The sequence below is a fragment of the Barbus barbus genome, assembly GCF_936440315.1.
Source record: "Barbus barbus genome assembly, chromosome: 47".
Classification (NCBI taxonomy): Eukaryota; Metazoa; Chordata; class Actinopteri; order Cypriniformes; family Cyprinidae; genus Barbus; species Barbus barbus.
Window position 1 is genome coordinate 1524376 of NC_136725.1, and position 26252 is coordinate 1550627.

At 40.1% G+C, this 26252-nt stretch overlaps 1 protein-coding gene across 1 annotated transcript; it reads right to left on the bottom strand.

Moving 5' to 3' along the window:
• Positions 1–153: 153 nt before the first annotated feature.
• LOC306865698 (uncharacterized protein) lies at positions 154–23558 on the bottom strand. Its single transcript, XM_079410450.1, has 3 exons — positions 23489–23558; positions 22924–23039; positions 154–2056 (listed from the first exon to the last, which is right to left on the bottom strand). Exons 2-3 carry the CDS (start codon positions 23003–23005, stop codon positions 699–701), a joined length of 1440 nt encoding a protein of 479 aa, XP_079266576.1. The 5' UTR covers positions 23006–23039; positions 23489–23558; the 3' UTR covers positions 154–698.
• Between the last annotated feature and the right edge of the window lie 2694 nt (positions 23559–26252).

Here is a 26252-nt window from a genome sequence, read left to right on the forward strand (position 1 = left end):
TGTATTTGTCTTTGAATCATAAAAGAGATTTGTTCAAGAAAGCTGATTCATCCGGTAATGAAACACGAGTCTTTGAATCATTCATTCATAAATTACATGTGATTGTTTAGTTGTCTAATGTTTTTCTTCATAATCATGAGAGAACCACAATTTCCACTGGGAAGAAAAAAGAGAACAGAAAAGAAAACTTTGATTTATCCAGAATCAAGCAGTTATATTTTGCATGCAAAAAGCTCTTAAAGTTTCCAGTTTTTAGCTGCAACTAAAAGTTATGAAAAAAAGAGACACAGGAAAAATTCTTGATATCATTATTTAATCACATTGGGATCGAAACTGAGAATCGAAAAGAATCGTAATTGATCAAATTAAAACTATACCCAGCCCTAGGTGCAGCCACAGAAGTTCATACGTTTAAAACAAAAACAAAAAATAAATAAAAATAAAAATAGATTTGGGCCACATTCAGCTACAATGTGAATGTATTTAATTTCACACAGGTATGTATTTTTGGGGTCATTTTAAACTACGGTGCCATGCTTCCCATGCTTAAAATTCTTCCCACACAAAGAACACAAATAAGATCTTACATCTGCATGACTTTTCAGATATATCTGTAAGTGTGATGGCAAAAGATATGTTTTATTACACTGATCACAATTAAACACCCTTCCTCCAGAGCGAACGGGTGGATGATTTCTCTAACTCAGTCTTTTCCGAAGTCTCTTTCCACTGGCAGAGCTCTGCAGTTTCTTTCCAGAATGTGTTTTCAAATGATGTTCGAGGACACTTTTATACGTGAAGCTCTTCTCACACTGAAGACACTTGAAAGGTTTCTCTCCAGTGTGAGTCTTCATGTGACCCTTGAGATTTCCTTTTAGTGTGAAGCTCTTCCCACACAGGGTGCAGGTGAAGGGTTTCTCTCCTGTGTGAATTCTCATGTGGGCTTTAAGAGCCGATTTATTTGAGACGCTCTTCCCACACAGTGTGCAGGTGGGAGGACTCTCTCCGGTGTGAGTTTTCATGTGTGAATTAAGGGTTACTTTATGTCTGAAACTCTTTCCACACTGATCACATGTGAATGGTTTCTCTGCAGTGTGAGTTCTCATGTGGGAATCAAGGTGTGATTTATTTGTGAAGCTCTTCCCACACATTTTGCAGGTAAAAGGCTTCTCTCCGGTGTGAATTCTCATGTGGGAATCAAGGTGTGATTTATAGGGGAAGCTCTTTCCACACAGACTGCAGGTAAAATGCATCTCTCCGGTGTGAAGTCTCACATGAGTTTTGAGGCTTGCTTTACAGCTGAAACTCTTTCCACACTGATGACATATAGCATCGTTCTCTCTGGAGTGTTCTCTCTTCACGTGGTAATTAAGGGTTAACTTATGTCTGAAACTCTTTCCACACTGATCACATGTGAATGGTTTCTCTGCAGTGTGAGTTCTCATGTGGGAATCAAGGTGTGATTTATTTGTGAAGCTCTTCCCACACATTTTGCAGGTAAAAGGCTTCTCTCCGGTGTGAATTCTCATGTGGGAATCGAGGTGTGATTTATATGGGAAGCTCTTCCCACACATTTTGCAGGTAAAAGGCTGCTCTCCAGTGTGAGTTCTCATGTGGGAATCAAGGTGTGATTTATTTGTGAAGTTCTTCCCACACATTTTGCAGGTAAAAGGCTTCTCTCCGGTGTGAGTTCTCATGTGGGAGTCAAGGTGTGATTTATGTGGGAAGCTCTTTCCACACAGACTGCAGGTAAAAAGCCTTTCTCCGGTGTGAATTCTGACATGAGTTTTGAGGCTTGCTTTACTACTGAAATTCTTTCCACACTGATCACATGTGAATGGCTTCACTCCAGTGTGAACTTTCATGTGGTCTTTAAGGTTATATCTTTTATTGAAGCTTTTTCCACATTGATGGCAGGTGAAGTAACTGTTAGATTTGGTCTTCTGAGCTTTTTTGTGTGATGACGTTTCAGCCTGTGTGGATTTTTCCACAGTCATGAAATAATTCTGTTCTATCTTTTTCAGTTCTTGCTTCTCTTCTTTCAGTGCCATTGGGTCTAAAAAAAATAGAAAGAAAAAAAAGTTAATGGCAGTTTAATGGTTTAAAAGATATCAAAACCAACATTATCCAACAAAACTGGGTTAGTATTAACCATGGCTCTGATTCCTCAGCTCCACCTTGGTCTGTTGACCCGTCGGCTCCATTTTCTTTTAGCTCCATCGTTATCCCACATACTCAGTATTAGGGATGCACCGATACTGAGCTCATGTACTCGTACTTGTAAAAACACTCCAACCAAAGACCGATACCCCGAGACGTCATCGACAGAACTTTCATTGCACAGAAATGGCAGCAGCGACAGAATATCAGGCTCAGTGGTGTGGAAATATTTCAACATTAATGATGACAACCCACGCATGGCAGACTGCAAACTTTGCAAAAATATCAAGAGGTGGTACAAAAAGCAGTACTTATAATACGAGTAATATGATAAAACATCTGAAACTGAAACACAAAAGTGAGCACAGAGAATTTGACGCTAGCATTAATGTTAGCACTCCGCAACCAACCCTAAAGCAAACCTTTGCAAGACAAGAGAAAATGACAAGAGATAACCCGAGAGCCAAACAAATAACAGAGGTGCTTACCCAATTCATTGTTCTTGACGATCGACCGCTTTCAATCGTTGATAATGTGGGATTTCGTCGCTTTGTTAATGTTTTGGAGCCGAAGTACGAGATTCCTAGTCGCCGCCATGTCACAGATATTGTTTTGCCACAAATACACGACGCAGTGAAAAAGCATGTCGTGAGCATGTTGCATGACATAAAAGCAATTAGATTTACCACTGACATTTGGAGTTGTAGTGTAAATCCATTGTCTCTCATCAGCTTAACGGCGCAATGGATAGATGGCGATTTCACTCTACAGCAAATCATGCTTCAAGCAAAGCAATTTCGAGGCTCACATACGGGATTAGCGATAGCGAGCGTATTTGAGGAAATGCTTGCGATTTGGGCAATTTCCAAACGTTCTGTCTATGTTGTTGTCCGTGACAATGCCAAAAACATGGTAAAGGGCATGGAGGTGGCCGGAGTTTAGTCTTCCGTGTGTGGCACATACTCTGCAGCTGGCCGTCACAGAGGGTCTGCTGTCACAGCGCACCGTTACAGAGGCTGTGGGAGTGGGACGCAAAATAGTCGGCCACTTTAAACACTCCAACCTGGCATACTCTCGGTTACAGGATATTCAGACACAGCTCGGTCAACCAATAAAAAGACTTCAGCAAGACGTGCAGACTCGCTGGAATAGCACATTCTACAGTGCAGTCTCTGATTGAGCAAAAACGGGCGATTGGATTATATGTGTCTGAAAACGAGCTCCCTGCCACTCTAACTTCAAACCAGTCTTCTGGAGAAGATGGTAAATGTATTGGCGCCCTTTGAAGAAATGACTCAAGTGAGTTCTTCAGATGCTTGAGCCTCAGATGTAATTCCTGCTGTCACTGTGCTACAGAGACTGTTGCTGAAACAAATGGATGAGGACCACGGAATCAAAACATTGAAGAGCACTTTGCTTGATACTTTGCAGAGGTGCTTTTCCAACATGGAGCAAAACCCACTTTACTGCATTGCAAAGTTAAATTTTTTTGTGCTCAATTTTAAATAAATTTTGCTAAAATTATGATTATAAGTTATAATAGATCAGCTTTAATTTGCTCAATAACAAAATGTACAAGATATTGAGGTGATAATTAAATTTAAAAAATATCCACCATACCATACAGCTGGACGCATACCTTGGACAGACCACTATGTGTCGTTCAGAGAAACCCTTCATGTACTGGGCAGTTAATAATCTGTGATTTCCAGCTCTGGCTTAAATGGCACTAAAATATATTTCAGCCCCATGCAGCAGTGTGGAAAGTGAAAGACTCTTCAGCTCAGTGTCAAACATTCTGACTGACAACAGAAGCAGTCTTGTAGCTGAACATGCAGAGATGCTTCTGTTCCTTAAAAAAAACCTGCCACTTACTTTTGGAAAATAATGTGAACTGATTGATGGCCTTTTGTACTTTTGTAAGCTGTCCTTAAAATTATTAGTCTCACTGTGTCATTACTTGGAAAACTGCCACATCCCAAAAAGCAGGTATTGGTATCGGCGAGTACCAGGAAAGAAATATCGGTACGCATACTCGTTCTTTAAAAAATGGTATCGGTGCATCCCTACTCCTTATTCATATCAGCTCCAATATTGCTCTTTTCTGCTGGACCGGGTATCGGTCAGACAAGACCAGTCCAAATCCCATATTGTGTGTATACTACTCTGTGTTATTGTTAACTCTCTGGAGTCGATGGTGTCACTGGCGAGACAAGCTCATTTTTTTTTCTTATCAGTGCAACACACATTAAAAATATTCTGTTGATTTTGGTCACACAAATAAGTGTAATACATCAATCGAAACTGTTAAGTGACTGTTAAGAGCTCTGTGTCCAAGCACATTAATAGAGAGGCGAAGGGAAGGACAAGATGTGGTAGAAAAAAAGTGTACAAGCAATAGGGAAAACTGCACCCTGGAGAGGATTGTGAAACAAAACCCATTCAAAAATGTGGGGGAGATTCACAAAGAGTGGACTGCAGCTGAAGTCAGTGCTTCAAGAACCACCACGCACAGACGTATGCAAGACATGGGTTTCAGCTGTCGCATTCCTTGTGTCAAGCCACTCTTGAACAAGAGACAGCGTCAGAAGCGTCTTGCCTGGACTGCTGCTGAGTGGTCCAAAGTTATGTTCTCTGATGAAAGTAAATTTTGCATTTCCTTTGGAAATCAAGGTCCCAGAGTCTGGAGGAAGAGAGGAGAGGCACATAATCCACGTTGCTTGAGGTCCAGTGTAAAGTTTCCACAGTCATTGATGGTTTGGGGTGCCATGTCATCTGCTGGTGTTGGTCCGTTGTGTTTTCTGAGGTCCAAGGTCAACGCAGCCGTCTACCAGGAAGTTTTAGAGCACTTCATGCTTCCTGCTGCTGACCAACTTTATGGAGATGCAGATTTCATTTTCCAACAGGACTTGGCACGTGCACACACTGCCAAAGCTACCAGTACCTGGTTTAAGGACCATGGTATCCCTGTTCTTGATTGGCCAGCAAACTCGCCTGACCTTAACCCCATAGAAAACCTATGGGGTATTATGAAGAGGAAGATGCAATACGCCAGACCCAACAATTCAGATGAGCTGAAGGCCACTATCAGAGCAACATGGGCTCTCATAACACCTGAGCAGGGCCACAGACTGATCGACTCCATGCCATGCCGCATTGCTGCAGTAATCCAGGCCATAGGAGCCCCAACTAAATATTGAGTGCTGTACATGCTCATACTTTTCATGTTCATATTTTCAGTTGGCCAACATTTCTAAAAATCTTTTTTTTTGCATTGGTCTTAATTGATATTCTAATTTTCTGAGATACTGAATTTGGGACTTTCATTAGTTGTCAGTTATAATCATCAAAATTAAAGGAAATAAACATTTGAAATATATCAGTCTTTGTGTAATGAATGACTCTAATATACAAGTTTCACTTTTTGAATGGTATTACTGAAATAAATCAACTTTTTCATGATATTCTAATTTTATGACCAGCACCTGTATATCTATAGAAAGCTTGAAGTGTCTACTTTTAACGGAATTAGTCTTATCGAAAACAAACTTTCTGTGATGAAGTTATCCCTTTTAAACCAACAAGATGTTCAGTCTTTCCCGTCTAACTCATATGTAATGCAATCCCGCTCCCTCGCGGCTCACGCCGTTCATATGTAAATATCCACATCAGATGTGTGCACATGGAGACGCCCAACACAAACAAAGCGTGAGAAGATCGTTCATCGCAGCTACTGTTCTTTTCTGGAAGAAGAAGCGCTGAGTAAAGGCTGGATTTCCCTCAAAAAATATGATAAACATCAGATTATCACGAGTATCTTGTATTGCTGCGGTAGCATCCTCTACCCCAGATGCGGCTATGACAAGGCCTGCAAACACTGGGATTCTACCACCTCAGCACCTCAGTCGTGATAGTGAGGGAGGAGAGAGCGCTGTACAGTCACTCCCCCCACCTACAATCCCTGCCGGCCCGAGACTCGAACCCGCAACCTTTGGATTACGAGTCCGACTCTCTAACCATTAGGCCACGACTTCCCCCATATGGGCAGCCAACTGTTGAGCTGCCTCATTAGCTGCTGCTTGAGGTGGAATATACACAGCAACCAAAATAACAGAAGTAAAGTCTCTAGGCAGATGAAAAGGTCTGCACTTAATGGTTAATAGTTCCATGTTGGTAGAACATACCTTTCAAATGACCTTTGTATCCGTGTACCACCACTGATGTTCATAAAAACACATGCCTCCTCCTTTAATCTTCAATGAACTTGAAGTACGATCCGCTCGAAATAAGTAGAATCCCTGCTGATGTAATGCAGAATCCGGGACACTCTCATTCAACCAGGTCTCGGTGGAGCATAACATGGAACAATTAGCCATGTCTCTCCTGTTGCTTAGCAAAAGAGTCAATTCATCCTCTTTGTTAGCAAGCCAGCGGACGTTAGAGAGTAAAATACTCGGCAGCGGTGTTCGATGTTTCCGTTTCCTAAACCGTACCAAAGCACTGGCTCTTCTTCCTCTTTTCCTCCCACGTGGAGCTCTGAAACAAGGAGCGCTAGCATCTGTGCTAACAACATCCACGGGTCTGATGGCAAAATCATCTGAGTAGAAACGTAATTTGGGCTGACATTCAATCATACTGTCCCTTATATGCAAAAGCTCCACTCGACTGTATGACATCATGCCCCAAACGCAGTCCAGCCAAAAACAACACACAACTACACATAACAGAGAAGAGAGCAACTCCATGTCGCCATGAAACGGCGCCATCTTGGATCTTTTGTGAAGTGCTCCTGTTCAAGATAAAAGCACAACGTTTTGTTGATATTGTGAATGCACACAAATAAAAGTAGACCCTACACAGTTCCGAATCATGTATTACTCTTACCTTTATGAGGAGAAATTACGGCGCAAGTTGTTTCCATTGAAAAAAATTGCAATTGATTGCGCTGGTGCCTCCATGTCCTGTTTCAGCTTTCACTCTCCGCACAAACTACTGGATACAGCGCACATTTATCTAGGTTTAACCTTTAAACATTGTTATATGCTTGAACTGTTTTAGTAGCCTATATCTATAGACAGGGCCGGCTTTGCCGACAGGCGACACAGGCGGCCGCCTGGGGCGCCATCTGCTGGACGGGGCGCAATATTGTAAAATTTAAAAAAAAGTTAATTAAATGTATGTAACGTATTATGAAAGCAGCGCACACGCTGTACACTTTTACTGTGCACTGTCCACACACTGCTTGTATTTGTCCATTTCTTTTACTAGATTATACAATCCTAAAAAACTCTTGACAGCTGTCAAACTCACGCGCGTTGCTCAGCAACCGGGAGTGGCGTCTTTTTTCCAAAAAGGGGGGGGGGGGGGGGTGCACTCTCGCCTTGGGCACCAAATAACCTAGAGCCGGCCCTGTCTATAGACATTATTTTAGGCAAGTCATGTTATTGTGGCGACATTTCCACATCCTGAAACATGACGCTAAACGAAACAAACTATGAATGGTTGTTTGACATGTCGGTCAAACGGCCTCATGGGCGGGCCTTGGCCAGTGAACGCGGCCATCTATTCCAGACCTTCAACCGTCAGTCTGAAGGTCTGGCTACACGAGACTACATGTGACCTACTTCCTAATCCTGTTTGAGAAACCTTTGTGTTTCCTGCTCAAACGTAAGTTTAATGTTTAATTCATTGTTTTGGTGAATTTAAATGGAGCTTGCTTAGTTTATTTTGCTTTATTTTAATTCGTTTATTTGATGTTTTCTCTTGTAGAGGATTATTTATGCTGTAGCTCTTGATCAAGTATGTGGCTACCTCTTTGAGTTTATGGACTATGGCCTTACTATATTGCTGGGTGCATTTGGAATTAAATATTCATGCTGACCAGACATCCAAGTTTAGGACATCATCATCAGCCCTCATAACTCTGCTCATCTACAAAGACTGTTTTTTCTTATTTTATGAACTGTTTATAGTCTCAACCTGCCGTGGATTGTGCTGACCATTTCACACGCCCCCACACACAGACTCATACTCGGGGCAGATTTGTTGAACTGTCTGTATGCATGTATGCATATATATATATATATATATATATATATATATACACTCACCTAAAGGATTATTAGGAACACCTGTTCAATTTCTCATTAATGCAATTATCTAATCAACCAATCACATGGCAGTTGCTTCAATGCATTCAGGGGTGTGGTCCTGGTCAAGACAATCTCCTGAACTCCAAACTGAATGTCAGAATGGGAAAGAAAGGTGATTTAAGCAATTTTGAGCGTGGCATGGTTGTTGGTGCCAGACGGGCCGGTCTGAGTATTTCACAATCTGCTCAATTACTGGGATTTTCACGCACAACCATTTCTAGGGTTTACAAAGAATGGTGTGAAAAGGGAAAAACATCCAGAATGCGGCAGTCCTGTGGGTGAAAATGCCTTGTTGATGCTAGAGGTCAGAGGAGAATGGGCCTACTGATTCAAGCTGATAGAAGAGCAACTTTGACTGAAATTACCACTCGTTACAACCGAGGTATGCAGCAAAGCATTTGTGAAGCCACAACACGCACAACCTTGAGGTGGATGGGCTACAACAGCAGAAGACCCCACCGGGTACCACTCATCTCCACTACAAATAGGAAAAAGAGGCTACAATTTGCACGAGCTCACCAAAATTGGACGGTTGAAGACTGGAAAAATGTTGCCTGGTTTGATGAGTCTCGATTTCTGTTGAGACATTCAGATGGTAGAGTCAGAATTTGGCGTAAACAGAATGAGAACATGGATCCATCATGCCTTGTTACCACTGTGCAGGCTGGTGGTGGTGGTGTAATGGTGTGGGGGATGTTTTCTTGGCACACTTTAGGCCCCTTAGTGCCAATTGGGCATCGTTTAAATGCCACGACCTACCTGAGCATTGTTTCTGACCATGTCCATCCCTTTATGACCACCATGTACCCATCCTCTGATGGCTACTTCCAGCAGGATAATGCACCATGTCACAAAGCTCGAATAATTTCAAATTGGTTTCTTGAACATGACAATGAGTTCACTGTACTAAAATGGCCCCCACAGTCACCAGATCTCAACCCAATAGAGCATCTTTGGGATGTGGTGGAACGGGAGCTTCGTGCCCTGGATGTGCATCCCACAAATCTCCATCAACTGCAAGATGCTATCCTATCAATATGGGCCAACATTTCTAAAGAATGCTTTCAGCACCTTGCTGAATCAATGCCACGTAGAATTAAGGCAGTTCTGAAGGCGAAAGGGGGTCAAACACAGTATTAGTATGGTGTTCCTAATAATCCTTTAGGTGAGTGTGTGTGTGTATATATATATATATATATATATATATATATATATATATATATATATATATATATATATATATATTAATTATATATAATTTAGTTTTATACATCATCTGAGAGCTGAATAAATAAGCTTTCCATTGAAATATGGTTTATTAGGATCGGACAATATTTGGCCGAGATACAACTATTTGAATATCTGAGGGTGCAAAAAAAAAATTAATTATTGAGAAAATTGCCTTTAAAGTTGTCCAAATTAAGCTCTTAGCAATGTATATTACTAATCAAAAATGACGTTTTGATATATTTACGGTAAGAAATTTACTAAATATTTTCATGGAACATGATCTTTACTTAATATCAAAATTATTTTTGGCATAAAAGAAAAAAATTATAATTTGACCCATACAATGTATTTTTGGCTATTGCTACAAATATACCCCAGCGACTTAAGACTGGTTTTGTGGTCCAGGGTCACATATATGAATAATGACTTGCAGTATTTGGGGTTTGTATCTCACCAAATGTGTATATTGTTTGAAAACATGCTGAGAGAAACACCATTTTTGTGTGTGTATTTGTTTATTTTTTGGTAGAACATCAGACCATTTCTGGTTTTTGCAAATAAGGTGACCCCTCTTTTTTTCTTGTAGCTCAACCAGAGCAAAGTAACTGGGACGGTTATATGACATGTGGAGTCCAACAAGGCTCAATTCTTGCACCGCTCTTGTTAAGTCAAATAATGAGAAAGAACCAAATTCACAGCTATGCTGATGATACCCAGATTAGCCTGCAGATACCCAGATAGCCTTATCTCCAACTGACTATAGCCCCATTGACTCCCTCTGCAAATGCATTGATGAAATTAACAGTTGGATGTGCCAAAACGTTCTTCAGTTAAACAAGGAGAAAACTGAAGTCATGGCATTTGGAAACAATGATGAAGTTCTCAAGGTGAAGTGTGAAGTGAAGTGAAGTGACATTCAGCCAAGTATGGTGACCCATACTCGGAATTCGTGCTCTGCATTTAACCCATCCAAAGTGCACACACACAGCAGTGAACACACACACACCGTGAACATACACCCGGAGCAGTGGGCAGCCATTTTATGCTGCAGCGCCCGGGGAGCAGTTGGGGGTTCGGTGCCTTGCTCAAGGGCACCTCAGTCGTGGTATTGAGGGTGGAGAGAGCGCTGGACATTCACTCCCCCCACCTACAATTCCTGCAGGCCCGAGACTCGAACCTTTGGATTACAAGGCCGACTCTCTAACCATTAGGCCACGACTTATGCATTCACGAATGCAAGGTATGCATTCACAAAGGTGAATGCATACCTTGACTTTAGGGGTCAAACAACTAAAAATCAAGTCAATAATCTTGGTGCGCTCCTGGAGACAGACCTTAGTTTCAGTAGTCATGTCAAAGCAGTAACTAAAACAGCATACTATCATCTCAAAAACATTGCAAGAATTAGATGTTTTGTTTCCAGTCAAGACTTGGAGAAACTTGTTCATGTCTTTATCACTAGCAGGGTGGATTACTGTAATGGTCTCCTCACCGGCCTTCCCAAGAAGACCATTAGACAACTGCAGCTCATCCAGAATGCTGCTGCCAGGATTCTGACTAGAACCAGAAAATCTGAGCCTATCACACCAGTCCTCAGGTCCTTAAGGCCTTTCCACACTGAGCGCGATGTGAAAAAGCGAGGCGGAAAGCATAATAGGACCCCTTTAACCCTGCCTCGTTTACATGCTTGAAAATGAATAACAATTGAAAACATTCATTAGAAATTTAGAAAAGCAATCAAATGTGGAGACGTGACCCTTCAGCAGCAATGCATGCTTAGTCCTTTGCTCAAATCACTTTGCCAAATATTTCAGAATCCTGCCAGTGAAAACTGAACCATTCTTTAGCTAGCCCACAATGAATATGTCGGCAGTCAAGGGCATTCGGAAAAGAGCCTGAGTAATCGCCAAGAAAGAAAATTATTTCAAAGTTTCCACCATCTCCAGAGGGGACCTTGATAATGCTCACCTTCCGTGTACTGAGATGGCACGATAGGTCAGCAAGCCTATCGGGTGAAACTCACGCAGGACAATGTCATGGTACTCTTTTTCCCCGACTTCAGTCAAATCTCGACTGACAAGAGAGAGTTTCAATCCCATCCTGAAGATGACGACGGCTCAGGGTCTGTAGCATTTCCACATCTATCCAGCGGCAATTAAACAACAGCACAAAGGTCAACAGCTGATGTTCATAAAGCAGAGGATTTTGTCAATTCACTGCCAAAGAAGAAAACGTATGCAGCTTTACAAAGCAACGGGAAGGCGATGGCTAGGGCTGTGACGGTCGCCGTGACAACTGCGTCACTGCGGTGGACGGTTTTCTATTGCCACCTGCAGTAGTGCACGTGATGTCACACATAATACAAAGTTTTCAGTTCAAGTGTAATAGTAGTAACAGTTGCATTTAGACTATAAATCTATGATAATTCACAAATTACTACTAAATTCACTATCTTCTCTAATACATTAGAAGCTGTTGCCCCCCTCAAATTGAAAAAGGTTAGAGAAAACCGTACTGCGCCATGGTACAACAGTTATACCCATTCTCTCAAGAAAGAAACTCGTATTCTTGAGCGCAAATGGAGAAAAACTAAATTAGAAGTTTTTAGAATTGCGTGGAAAAACAGTATGTCCAGCTATAGACAGGCTCTAAAAGCTGCCAGGGTAGAGCATATCCGCAAACTCATAGATAATAACCAAAACAATCCAAGGTTCTTATTTAGCACAGTGGCTAGACTAACAAATAAACAGACACCACCCGATCTAAATATCCCCCCACAGTTTAATAGTAATGATTTTATGAATTTCTTTACTGATAAAATAGATAACATCAGAAATACAATATCAAATGTAGATTCTACTGCGTCTAGTATTTCAGCTTCATTCATCGCACCCAAAGAAAAACTGCAGTGCTTTACAACTATAAGACAGGAAGAACTAAATAAACTTATCAGTGCATCTAAACCAACAACATGTTTATTAGATCCTGTACCTACTAAATTACTGAAAAAGTTGTTACCCGTAGCAGAAAAACCGCTTCAATATTATTAACTCATCGTTATATTTAGGTCACATCCCAAAACCAGTCAAGCTGGCGGTTATTAAGCCTCTTATTAAGAAACCACAACTAGATTCAAATGAACTGGCAAATTATAGACCATTTCAAATCTTCTGTTTATGTCAAAATGTTTTGAAAAAGTTGTGTCTACTCAATTATGCTCCTTTTTGCAAAAAAAAAGAGATCTCTATGAAGAATTTCAATCAGGTTTCAGGCCCAATCATAGTACAGAAACTGCACTTGTTAAAATTACGAATGACTTACTACTTGCTTCAGATCAAGGCTGCACCTCATTGCTAGTATTACTTGATCTTAGTGCTGCGTTTGACACTATAGACCATAATATACTCATAGATCGATTACAAAACTATATTGGTATTCAAGGACAGGCTTTAAGATGGTTTAGATCCTACCTGTCCGATCGCTACCACTTTGTTCATTTAAATGGGGAGTCATCTCAATTATCACCAGTAAAGTATGGAGTACCACAAGGATTTGTCCTAGGTCCTCTGCTATTTTCAATTTACATGCTGCCCCTTGGAAATATTATTAGAAAACACGGGATAAGTTTTCATTGCTATGCTGATGATACTCAATTATATATCTCAACAAGACGAGATGAAACTTCTCAACTATCTAAGCTATTAGATTGTGTAAAAAGTGTAAAAGAATTTACTGTAATTTCCTCCTACTAAATTCAGATAAGACAGAGATATTACTTATTGGACCAAAAAACAGTACACAGAATCTCGTGGATTATAATTTGCAACTAGACGGATGCACTGTTACGTCCTCTAAAGTCAAAAATCTGGGTGTTATTTTAAACAGCAACTTGTCCTTTGAAAATCATATTTCCCATCTTACAAAAACAGCATTCTTCCATCTCAGGAACATTGCTAAGCTTCGAAGCATGCTACCCGTTTCTGATGCAGAAAAGCTAGTTCATGCATTCATGACCTCTAGACTGGACTATTGTAATGCACTGCTAGGTGGTTGTCCTGCATCTTCAATAAACAAGCTACAGATAGTCCAAAATGCAGCGGCTAGAGTTCTTACCAGGTCAAGAAAATATGATCATATTACCCCAATTTTACAGTCTCTGCACTGGCTACCTATTAAGTTCTGTATTATTTACAAATTATTATTACTTGCCTATAAGGCCCTAAATGGTTTAGCACCTGCGTACCTAACTTGTCTTCTACTACGCTATAATCCAACCCGCTCTCTAAGGTCGCACAACTCTGGACTTTGGTAGTACCTAGGATAGCAAAGTCCACTAAAGGAGGTAGAGCTTTTTCACATTTGGCTCCCAAACTCTGGAATAGCCTTCATGATAACATTCAGGGTTCAGATACACTCTCTTTGTTTAAATCTAGATTAAAGACACATATCGTTAGCCAAGCATTCACATAATGCATCTTATAATCTTGTACTGCAGTTATATCTGATCAGACGTACATTATTATTATTCTTTAGCTTGGGTTGAACAATTAATTTTTGCTTAGATGGAACAGCAGCTATGCTAATCATGTCTCTGCTTGTCTCTCCGTTTCTGCCACGGGATTAACATCCCGTGGTAGCTAGGAATTACAGAACTTCAGTCTGGATCCAACCATTACATGATCTGAGATGACCGAACACCTGAGATGGAGGATCAGCGCCGGGAGATGGCGTATGTGGCCCTGATCGTAGGCGGAGGCCAGACACCTGGATGAGCGCCAGAGACAGATCCCCATTGAGGACCCCGCCACTTAGACAGCCATCGGAAAAGACCACTGGAACCAGCTGAGCCCTTACAATCTGACTTGCTGCAGTTTGGAATTGAACTGCTGGTTTGTTTGGCCAGAGGAGAATTGGCCCCCCGACTGAGTCTGGTTTCTCCCAAGGTTTTTTCTCCATTCTGTCACCGATGGAGTTTTGGTTCCTTGCCGCTGTCGCCTCTGGCTTGCTTAGTTGGGGACGCTTCATTTCCAGCGATATCGTCGACCTGATTGCAAAGACACTATTTAAACTTATTGACACATTATTTTCCTTTTTTGATATTGTGCAGTGCTTTGACACAATTTGCATTGTAAAAAGCGCTATATAAATAAAGGTGACTTGACTTGACTTAATTTTGCATTTCAGAATTATATAAAGATACACAACACCACGGTGGTAAAAAATCTGCCACCGTCACAGCCCTAGCGATGGCTATTGTACCCACTTAAACTCAATGAGGGGATCTCAGCGACAGATATTACGGTGATCCTAACTGCACAGGAAAGGATACAATAAAGTGGACATGGACACTTGTTATGATGGGTCTGTAAAAAGGCCATAAAAGTCTAGTTCAAGAGTGATGGTACAAGAAAATCTTAATTAAGATTTCAAGAGGTCTTAAATTTTGGCACCAAAAATTGTGATAGTCTTAATGTGATGATTAAACTTCAAAAGGCTATGATTTCATTTAATATGAGCACTGCGCGTTTCAAAGCCAGCTGCTGCGCTGCTTTGTGTACAGGCGTTACCGGGGAAACTGCCATATTTCTGCCATTCCAAAACCGCCACCTGCTGACAGTGAATGAACTTGCATTTTTAATAAACCCGCCTGTTGTTTTTGTTCAGATCAATGTGAAAATCAGCCCATGTTTTTATACAGCACACACGCAGATTTGTAAATGTGAACTAGTGGATTGACAAGAAGATATATGCATTATAATTATTATTATTATTAAGATTATATATAAACGAATATGGTGGCGGTGGTGTGGTGTCGTATTGTGGCAGGTGCTGCGACTCCACTTTTTTACACCTAGCTGGCTGTTTTCTTTGCCTTTATACACATTTGTTAGAAGTCGTTTTAAACTTTACTCGCAGAGTTAAACATTGCAATCACGAAAAAAGTAATCTACGTTTCATGTTGTTTTTTCTACGGCTGCACTACTGGTATGCGTTGTGTCCATAACTCTCCACATGGATCAGTTGTGCTCCAAAAACTCTAGTATTTATGTTGCTCAGGGGAAAAACTGTTTATATTCTGTTTTTTCTCCAGTCATCTACTTGCGTGGGAAGTTTTCATCATAACCTGCTCGGATACTATGCAATTTACTAATCTTTTCTGGATTATGGACACGTTGCGATGCGTAAATATGCTGCTAGACAAAGGGGTCTCGCTGCGCCTTCACGAAAGACTCATGGGCTCTTGCTTATTTTACTGCTGCTCTCTGGGGTTGTTAAACTAAATCCGGGACTGGTTAACCTGAGAACACAGCTGGACTCTGAAGTTGAGCCTCATTTGGGGACGACCTTGGTGGCGTCTCACGATGAGGTGAGTGCCTGGGGATTTCCTGTGGATTTACCCAGCCCGTCAAACAGCAAAGTGTGTTTAATTAACAACGTACATAATCCAGCGCATGTTCTGCACTGCTCGGTGGAGGTTCTACAAGATCTACCGAGGCTCCAGCGACTACACTTTTGTTTTAATTTAACAAGCACAACTGTTGATTTTAATTAGGGATAAACCGATACCACTTTTTCCAGTACTCACACGATGCCGATACATTTTTTTTTTGTGCTTGCTGATACAGAGTACCGATACCAATATTTTCATTGCATTTGTACATTTTTAAAATGTTGGGTACAGAAACCAAAAGAGTATGTAATGAGGCCAATATCTGGGTACGAAGCAGATCAGATGAAGCTATTAAGTGCTTGATGAGTTCATCCTGATATAATGATTGTGGCGGTGAATACACTACACACACCCACAAACATTCAAGGTGATCGGGAACACTAAATACAGGTTAAAGGATAAGATGGAACACTTTCTTTGATGTACAATGCAACCCCTCCACCTCGACGTGTGGTTCGACATTTAGAAAATAAAGTGCATCCATCAATACCCAATAAATCCCCAGGCATGTGGGGGGTAAACCAAGTCTCTGAAATTGCAGCTACATCCACATGATTCTCCATCAAAATGGCTTGAAACTCATCAATCTTGTTTACACGAGGTCTAGGGTTTGTCATCAAAAGAGTTGGTAACATAGCATAGTTAGTTGGCCTTTTGTGCTCTACTTTAACTTTAATCAAACTGGATTCAGATTTATCCGTTTCTCAGTCTAAACAAGCATGATGTTTTGTGCCCAAGTTCTGCCAACAATGGTCTTAATTTTACGCAAAGTGTTCTTACCCCCTCTGCATCCTCTTTTCCTAGCTGGTGCCCTTGCAAGTCCTTCATTGTATAAGATCTTTCTTAGCCGAGGGCTTGGTGGAGGAGCTGATTGCTTGAAACTCTTCAGGAATTCCATAGAATACTTCAACAACCTTTTCTACCATTTTCAAAAAAGATGTTCCAGACTGTTCCAGTTTAGTACATAAGAAAACTAAACTTCAGAAGCTCAAGTGGATGGTTGTTCTAAAAAAAAAAAAAAAGATTCTTATGAGATTACAGAAATTACCTCTTGTTGCCTAAACGCATAAGGCAGCCATCTTGGACGCCGGATTGTCAGATAACTTTAATAGAAAGGTACGTAATGGATTACAATCAACCAAAAATTATTCAGACAGCTGTTAGTATGACAATATTTTCAATACTTTGCCGGGCAACCCTTAGCCTTAATGACAGCCTGTAGTCTTCTGGGCATGCTGTCAACCAGCTTCATGCAAATCTGAACTTCAGTTTCTTCCCAGACTTGGTCTGAATAATTTTTGGTTCCAAATTTGTATCAATTTTACTGCTAGTCCACTGTATGAAGAATTTTTGGGTATAATATGTCACAGTTTACTTTATTTTGCTATCCTCATAAATTAACTATAGTGTCCTGCACCCACTAGTAAAAAATATCAAAAATTATATCTGGTGTCTGAATGATATTTGGTTTGACTCCATATCATTCGGTTATTTTCACACTTAAATATGCCCATTAAAATGTATTTTACAAGTTTTTGTTCACTGTTATTTATTTATTTATTTTTGCTGTATGGTACATCATCTTTAATTTAATAGCATTAGAGCTGCTCCATTACAGTAGGCCTACTGTAATCACGCGTTTTGCTGTAATAATGCAGGGAACCACTAGTTATAAATCTCCTAAATGTGATATTTTCAGAAATAAGTCACGTTTTTTTCATATGAAACGTGCTGCGATTTATATTCCAAAGCCGCTCATATAATGCAGAATCACTCATGAAGCAAGCAAAACACGCACAACGCCCGCACATATTTCTATTGGTGCAGAATGAGAGGGACAAGTACAGCCCAGCGCATTTCACACAGGCTGCTAGTTTCACTTTTGCCAGAAAGTATGCTTAAGGTTGAAAAAAATGAAGTTTATAGTGAATGCCCCAATAAACGGTCTTCTATTTACGATTTAGTCTTAAGCCAAATGATGTGAACATCAATAAAGATCACACAACAGAAGTGCGCTCTCTCTCTCACCTTCCCTACCGTTAAGTAACTTGTGCATTTAACACTTGTTTTTGACATATTCGACTGAACTAACTTTCCAGTATTGTCTGTGAGAAAGGGATATTCACTCGACGAGCTAGTGCATCTCAATCCACTCAGCGCTTTACTGAAGAAGTGTTGTTCATTCTTCACGAGCCCTCGTGACTTCCATTGAAATGTGACGTCTGATCTACTCAGTTGTCGCCTTCAGTCACCATCCCGAGCACCGCCCACCGTCCTTTTGCCAAACCCCCAGACAGCATCGTAAAACATGTCGAAAAGATTGACTTTAATGGACAAAACCAGTTCAGCTGACCTTTAACGTTACACTCTTCACTCTCACAGGACTGTTACTATGAGTGGATCACAGCTAACATGTATAATAGACAAACTCACCGTGTCTATAGTCATGAAGAAGATACATTTCAATTTCAGCAGGCAACTATTTTTACAGTTACATTATTATTCCAGCCACAATTAAACAACAATGTATATACAATTACACATGATTAAGCATATAAATCGTCAGTTTGTTGTTTTACACACATGCACACAGACATTATTTCATACACGACACAGTCGCGAGATGCAAGAAATCTTCAGATGCGCCCATAACAAAAGACAATACTTTATTGAACCTTTTCTAATAAGAAAGTGTGTGCTGTAAACGCAAGCATTTTTGAGGATCGTTTCTGTCCAGTCCGCTCGTTTTATTGCGTTTAATGACAGCTGTTGTCGTTTTTTTGTCTGGCAGCAGGTATTCGAACAAATTTCTAATTTGAGGCTGTATTACGTCGATTCTGGCAACCAACATCACAACAAGATGATATTTTACTTTACTTACTTTACTTTTGTCATTTAGCAGACGCTTTTGTCCAAAGCGACTTACAAATAAGAAAAAGTAACTAAAACTAAAAAGTTACAACTCTATAAATACTATCTACCCACATATTTAAGAAAATAAAGAAATTAAATAAAATTGACACATGCATATAACAACATTTCAATAATAAACATATCAATGAAAAAAATTAAATAAAAAGCTACTACTATCCCTTGCCGGTGTCCCTGCCCGGTGGAGTCGCACGGTAGAGTCGATGGTCTTTACACTCTTTGGTCTTCACACTAAGAGGGCTTCACACGACGACTGCCGCGACCGCTGCCGCGGTATAATAACCTTTATTATACCAAACCAACAAATGATCATTTCAATTCAGCTGGACCCACTTTCCTGTTTATCAACTACAAATGGCCAAGCAAGTGCACACACTGACAAGATACACGAGACCAAACAGAACTTCAGTCCGGATCCAACCATTACATGATCTGAGATGACCGAACACCTGAGATGGAGGATCAGCGCCGGGAGATGACGTATGTGTCCCTGATCGTAGGCAGAGGCCAAACGCCTGGATGAACGCCAGAGACAGATCCCCATTGAGGACCCCGCCACTTAGACAGCCATCGGAAAAGACCACTGGAACCAGCTGAGCCCATTCAATCTGACTTGCTGCAGTTTGGAACTGAACTGCTGGTTTGTTTGGCCAGAGGAGAACTGCCCCCCGACTGAGCCTGGTTTCTCCCAAGGTTTTGTGCAGTGCTTTGACACAATTTGCATTGTAAAAAGCGCTATATAAGTAAAGGTGACTTGACTTGACTTGACCAAACGCGATTTCAGCAACTCTCATCCTAGTAAACAAAATAAGCGTTTCCTAGCAACGGCAAATGCGCTAAACACTGAGACAAGTAAATACACTTACGAGCTGATTTTAAACTTCCGCTGATAGACTGCTTCTCTTAAAGACCACTTCCATTACACTGCCTTCTGCTGGCGCTTGAACCCACTTTCCTGTTTATCAACTACAAATGGCCAAGCAAGTGCACACACTGACATCATTCTCTACCCTCTCCCTTCATCATTTTTTAAAGTTAGACATCAGCTTTCTTAGTCCTCAATCTATTCATTATAAACAATATAATGAGAAGTAAAAAATTATAAAAGCATGTCTGTTTTCCGATTATTTTTTGTAAAAAACAAAAAGTGTATAAGGTCGCTAGAGACCCGAGGTATGTAAATGTGTAAGTGTTTCTTTTTCCTGAACTATATTTACATATCTGATGACTCAATACCTGCAATTCACCTTTATTCCTTGAGGTGGCACTGTTTGATACACAATGATGACATGATGCTTCACTCATAATTACCACAGGCATAAAACAAACAAATATCATCAGCAAAAAATAACTGGTTTGAATGGCTTTACTGCAGAGCAATTACTATACAGTGTCCTCCAAAAGTATTGGAACAGTAAAGACATTCTATTAATATTATATTATATCTACTTGTTTCTTATAAAAAATAAAACTTTCTATGTGTACTGCGTGAAGCTAACCGAGACTTGTCATAGTACTTGTATATTATTGCTCTTTTGTTGGTTTTGATTGCTTCTATTGTCCTCATTTGTAAGTCGCTTTGGATAAAAGCATCTAATAAATGACTAAATGTACAGTGCCCTCCATAAGTATTGGAACAGTAAAGACAAAATTGCTCTGTTGGCTGTGGAGTCAAGACATTTACAAATATGATAAAACTACAGAATGTCACATTTTATTATTGGGTGATTCAACACATACATGTTTTACCAAATAAAAAGAACAGCACTTTAATTGGAACATTTTGTATTGGGACAGTTGCCTCACAGGTCTTTCTAAGTGATCAGCTGTGTCCTGTTGCATTAATTCTTCAGATATTAAAAGCAGAGAATGTGTCGTATCAGTTATATCCATCACGTCTGTATTCTGAATCTTGCATTCGATGATGACACACACAAACCAGGATGAAGATGAGGGATCTGACTTTGAGAGAAAAGCAAGCAATTTGGATCCTAAAAGAAAAGAGGAAGTCAATTAGAGCTCTAGCAAAAACAAAGGGCATGGAGAAAATCAAGAGTTTGGAAACCACCAGCAACCAACAACGACCTGATCAGCTGAGAAAACAACAGTAGTTGATGACACACAAATCATAAAAGCTGTGAAAATGAATCCTAAAAGACGTGTCTGTAAAATCAGCAACAACTTCCAGAAAGCTGGGTGATGCTCTGACAATCTACTGTCCTCAGGAGACTTTGACACAGAATTACAGATGCTACACAGCAAGATGCAAACCTCTGACCAGCACCAAACATAGAAAGACAAGATTAGAGTTTGCAAAAAAGCACAAAGGTGAGCCAGAAGAGTTTTGGAACTGTGTTTACGGACCGATGAGACAAAGATGAACCTTTATCTAAGTGATGGGAAAGCACAAATATAGAGAAAAAAAGGGAACTGCAATGATCCCAAGCATACAGCCTCATCTGTAAAGCATGGTGGAGGTGGTGTCATGGCATGGGCATGCATGGCTGCCTCTGGAACAGGCCCTCTCAACTTTACTGATGACTTAATGTATGATGACAGTAGCAGACTGAATTTGGAAGGGTACAAAACCATCTTGCCTACCAATATTCAAGAACATGCCACCAGATTCATTGGGAAGTGCTTCATATTGCATCAGGACAATGACCCAAAACACCCTTCCAGTTCAGTCAAGGAGTTTATAAGAGCAAAGAAATGGAAAGTCTTAGATTGCCCAAGTCAATCTCCAGATTTAAATCTGATTGAACATGAATTTCAGCAGCTGAAGAGGAGAGTAAAGGCAGAAACTCCCCAAAACAAGCAACAATTGGGATTGGCTGCATTAAAGGCTGGGAAAAGTATTTCAAAGGATGAGAGCAAGAGTCTGGTGATGTCTATGGGTCACAGACTCACTGCTGTGATTGTGTGCAAGGGATCTGCAACTAAATAATAGCTTTTAATCTTTTATATCTGCCTTATGTTCAACTGTCCCAATACTTATGCTCTCATCAATGAGTGGGATGAACTCTAAAAGTGCTGTTCTTTTTATTTGGTAAAACATGTATGTGTTGAATCACCCAATAATAAAATGTGACATTCTGTAGTTTTGTCTCATATTCATCTTTTAATCATATTTGTAAATGTCTTGACTCCACAGTCAACAGAGCAATTTTGTATTTACTGTTCCAATACTTATGGAGGGCACTGTACATTTAGTCATTTATTAGATGCTTTTATCCAAAGCGACTTACAAATGAGGACAATAGAAGCAATCAAAACCAACAAAAGAGCAATAATATACAAGTACTATGACAAGTCTCGGTTAGCTTCACGCAGTACACATAGAAAGTTTTATTTTTTATAAGAAACAAGTAGATATAATATAATATTAATAGAATAAAATATATATATTTACTAAAATATATACTGTATACTTTGTATAAATATATACTGTCATTTGATGCTGGATGTGGTGAATAAGCTGCCAGTGATCAAAATATTGAATATGACATCATTGAAAATGTTGTTTTAGAGAATATGGTTGAGATTGTGAACATGAGACAGATGCTGAATGTACTGGGGAAGTGTGCTCTGACAATTCTCTAAACCATCTGCTCAAATTGAACCCTTTTAAGTTTCAAAAGGTAACAATATAGGCTATGCTGTATTTTATTCTTCTGTAATTGTTATTAAAATATCAAGAGCGTTTTTTGCTATTGCAGCAGTTTTCTGCTGGATATATAGGTCCGGGTCGCTAAAGACCAGAATATGTAATAATGATTGGTGAACAACAGTTCAGTAAATAAGAATTTAAAACTCTGTTTAATTAAGAATGATATTATTATGATAGTATGGTCTGTTTCTGATGTTTTCTCCTGTATTTGTCTGATCAGCATGAAGAGCCGCTCCATGTCAAATAAAAGCACTTCAATCATATGACAATCTTCATAATCATGACGATGGACATCTGAATACAGATCAAATGAGTGAATCAACACGGACCTGTTTGTTCCTCAGGATCTGGTTTCAGACTGAATACTTCTTCAATCCTGAAGTCTTCACTTTCCTCTTTAATAAACGCCATCTCGCTTCAGCAGAAGTCTTTCTGTGTGTTTGTCCTGTTTAAGAGAAATAAAGACTAACTAAATGTCCATCAGATCTCTGCTAATGGCCTTAAATCACTTGATTAGACACAAACAAAACTAATAAACTGCATTGATCTATTGCATTTGGTGGTACATTTACTGTTTATTGTTATTATTTGTTCATTTAATACTTGATATATTTAATAGATTAGCTTTTCAGGGAGAATAAAACTGCTATAGGCTTCGAATCACTGAATCATTTAGCGATCACTCGGTTGAACTGACTCGGAGTCGATCAGTTGATTCACTGAATGAAGAGAAATGAGACTCTACTCACAAAAACAGCCTTCATTAATGTCAGATACTGTAGCACAATCTTTAATTCAGCGATAATGAAGCCATTCTGCGTTGCTTGTATAACTGTGATAGTGTCTGAACCGGTAGCGTTGACTGAAAGACTTTAAATGGTTAAAAACACAAACCTTTCTTTCAGATGAGACGCAGGAGAGAGAGAGAGCTGTTTCTTCTTCTTCTTCTTTTTCTTCTTTTCAGTTTTACGGCGGTTGCCATCCAGCTGTTTGGTGCATTACCGCCCCCTCTGCTCCGGAGTGTGGATCAGATAATAGTTTACAATACAGCTTAATAATAGGTTATAATAAAACTTAGTCTATTCCCTTGCTACACTTACATAACACCCACTCACACACACACACAAACAAACACACACACACACACACACATACACACACAGACATGTTGGTTTTTGTGGTTTATGGGGACTCTCCATAGGCGTAATGGTTTTTATACTGAACAAACTGTGTGTGCTATTGCCCTACACCAACCCTACACCTAAACTTAGCCCTCACAGGAGACTTTGTGAATTTTTAGATTTTCAAAAAAACACCATTTAGTATGTTTTTTAAGCCTTTTGAATTACGGGGACATAGGCAGTGTCCTCATAAACCACCTTCATATTGTAATACCTCTGTCATACCCACGTCATTATACAAATTTGTGTCCTCATAAACCACATAAACATGCACACACACACACTCACACACACACACTCACACACAGACTCACACACACACACACACAAACACACACACACACACACACACACACAAACACACACACACACCCGGTTGCACACACACTCACACTCACACACAGACTCACACACACACTCACACACAGACTCACACACACACACACACACACACACACACACACACACACACACACACACACACACACACACACACACACACAGACTCACACACACAAAACAAACTTTAATTATCCATTAAATCCTATTGAAAACTCCCGCCTCCCTTAAAAACGACATCAATATTCTACTCTGTCTCATTTACTGTGCTTTACTGAGCTCCTAACACCAAGACAAATTCCTTGTGTGTGCAAACACACTTGGCAATAAAGCTCTTTCTGATTCTGATTCTGATTCTTAATAACCCTTTTAATGTGACCTCCTGCACCCCAATCTCCCTCAGCTTATTCTTCATTACCTGCCTCTGTGTTTCATATCTCCTACAAGTCATAATTATGTGTTCTTCTCGACATCCCTCACACTATCATCTTTAGTCTTTTATTCAGCAAACAGTGCCCCAACCTTAACCTCGTCATCACAGCCTCTTCTCTCCTATTCCCTATGCTCTTTAACATTTCTCTGAATTTGGTATAAGTGCCTCCCTTTCTCATCTCTATCCCACATCTCTTGCCACCTTTTATTGATTTTCTCCCAAATTATGCATTTAGCCTCTGCTTTACTAACATTAACCTGCACTTCTACATTTTCTTTTGTTAGCGCCCTTTTAGCCAGCCTATCCTCCATCTCATTACCTGTAATGCCAATATGTGCTGGGACCCACATCAATTTAACCTGAAAGAGAGCTTCTTCTTCTTTTAGGATTTAATGGCGGTTGGCAAACCAACTTAAAGGTGCATTCCCGCAAAAAATGAAGAGAGAATTAAAAAACAAGAGAGAAACCGGTATCCTATATCCTATTAATCAATCCTGTTTCCTTTAAATAAACAACTAATTTGCGATATATTATTGATTATGTCCATCACCTAACAAAACCGGGACTGACAAATCATTTATTTCCAAATATCTTAAAGCTTGACTTAGTTGGAAACGTTCTCTTTCATAAGCCTCACATTTTATCAGTACATGTTCTACATTTTCTATTAACCCACATTTGTCACAATTTCCATTCTCATGTTTTCCTATTCTATGTAAGTGTGGCAGGAGGGGCCAGTTTTCTTGCGTCATTGTTGTCTGCGGGTGTAGCCTATGGCCAGCGTCTTTGGACTATAAAACCGGGAACATATGCGTTACATGGATGTGTCACTTGGTGAACCGTTGCGTCGTTAACGCGCTTTTGTCACTTCCCGGAACCAGATGAGAGTACTCGAGACGGTAAGGAGAACGTGCTGTTAGTTGTTTTGTAGGTTATGGCATGTTTAGTTATGAGAAGTATACTGTTTGACATATGTTTTAGAAACGCTGATTTGTTTGTGCTTCTGTCCTGACTCTGAGTTTTATTGCTGTGCCGCTTGCTACGGTCCATACAAGCTGGGTATAGATGCTGGAGAAGGTAGGGAAGATGCTCTGTTAATTTTTGTTTAGTTATGTGATGTATTCTCTTTGTTGTGGCAGGGCCTGAGCACCAGGGGCAGAGGACTGCATTTATTCTGGGTGGTGGTATCTTCCTCACCGTGTGCCGTGATTCTCACCGTGTGCTGTGACTTGTCTTAATCTTTGTGTGTGTGTGTGTGTGTGTGTGTGTGTGTGTGTGTGTGTGTGTACGTACACAGTGGAGTGCAGTGATTCACCTGCGGGTAGTGTGGCCTGATTATCCACCTTTATTGGTAAGCTCTAGTCCCTGGCTCTCGACTTCCCAAGACTCTGAAACGGATGTTTCAGCAGTCGTTTTAATATTGTTTTATCCAAAATTTGTTAATAAAGAGCATTTTTGTACTGGTACCCTTGTCTCTTACTCTAATTGGTGATACGGATCTGTGTATGCCTCTGAAGGTGGTTCATTCTAATTCTTTGGGTGAAATTCCCATAGTGGCGTAGTCGGGGTGACACTGGTATCTTGTTCAGTTTTCATTATATTATAAAATAAAATTCCCATTGCCACCATCTCTCCCGCCACATAAGCATTGATTTAATAAACAATGTATTGGACGTCCTCTTTCCTGTTTCCAAATCTTCTTCTC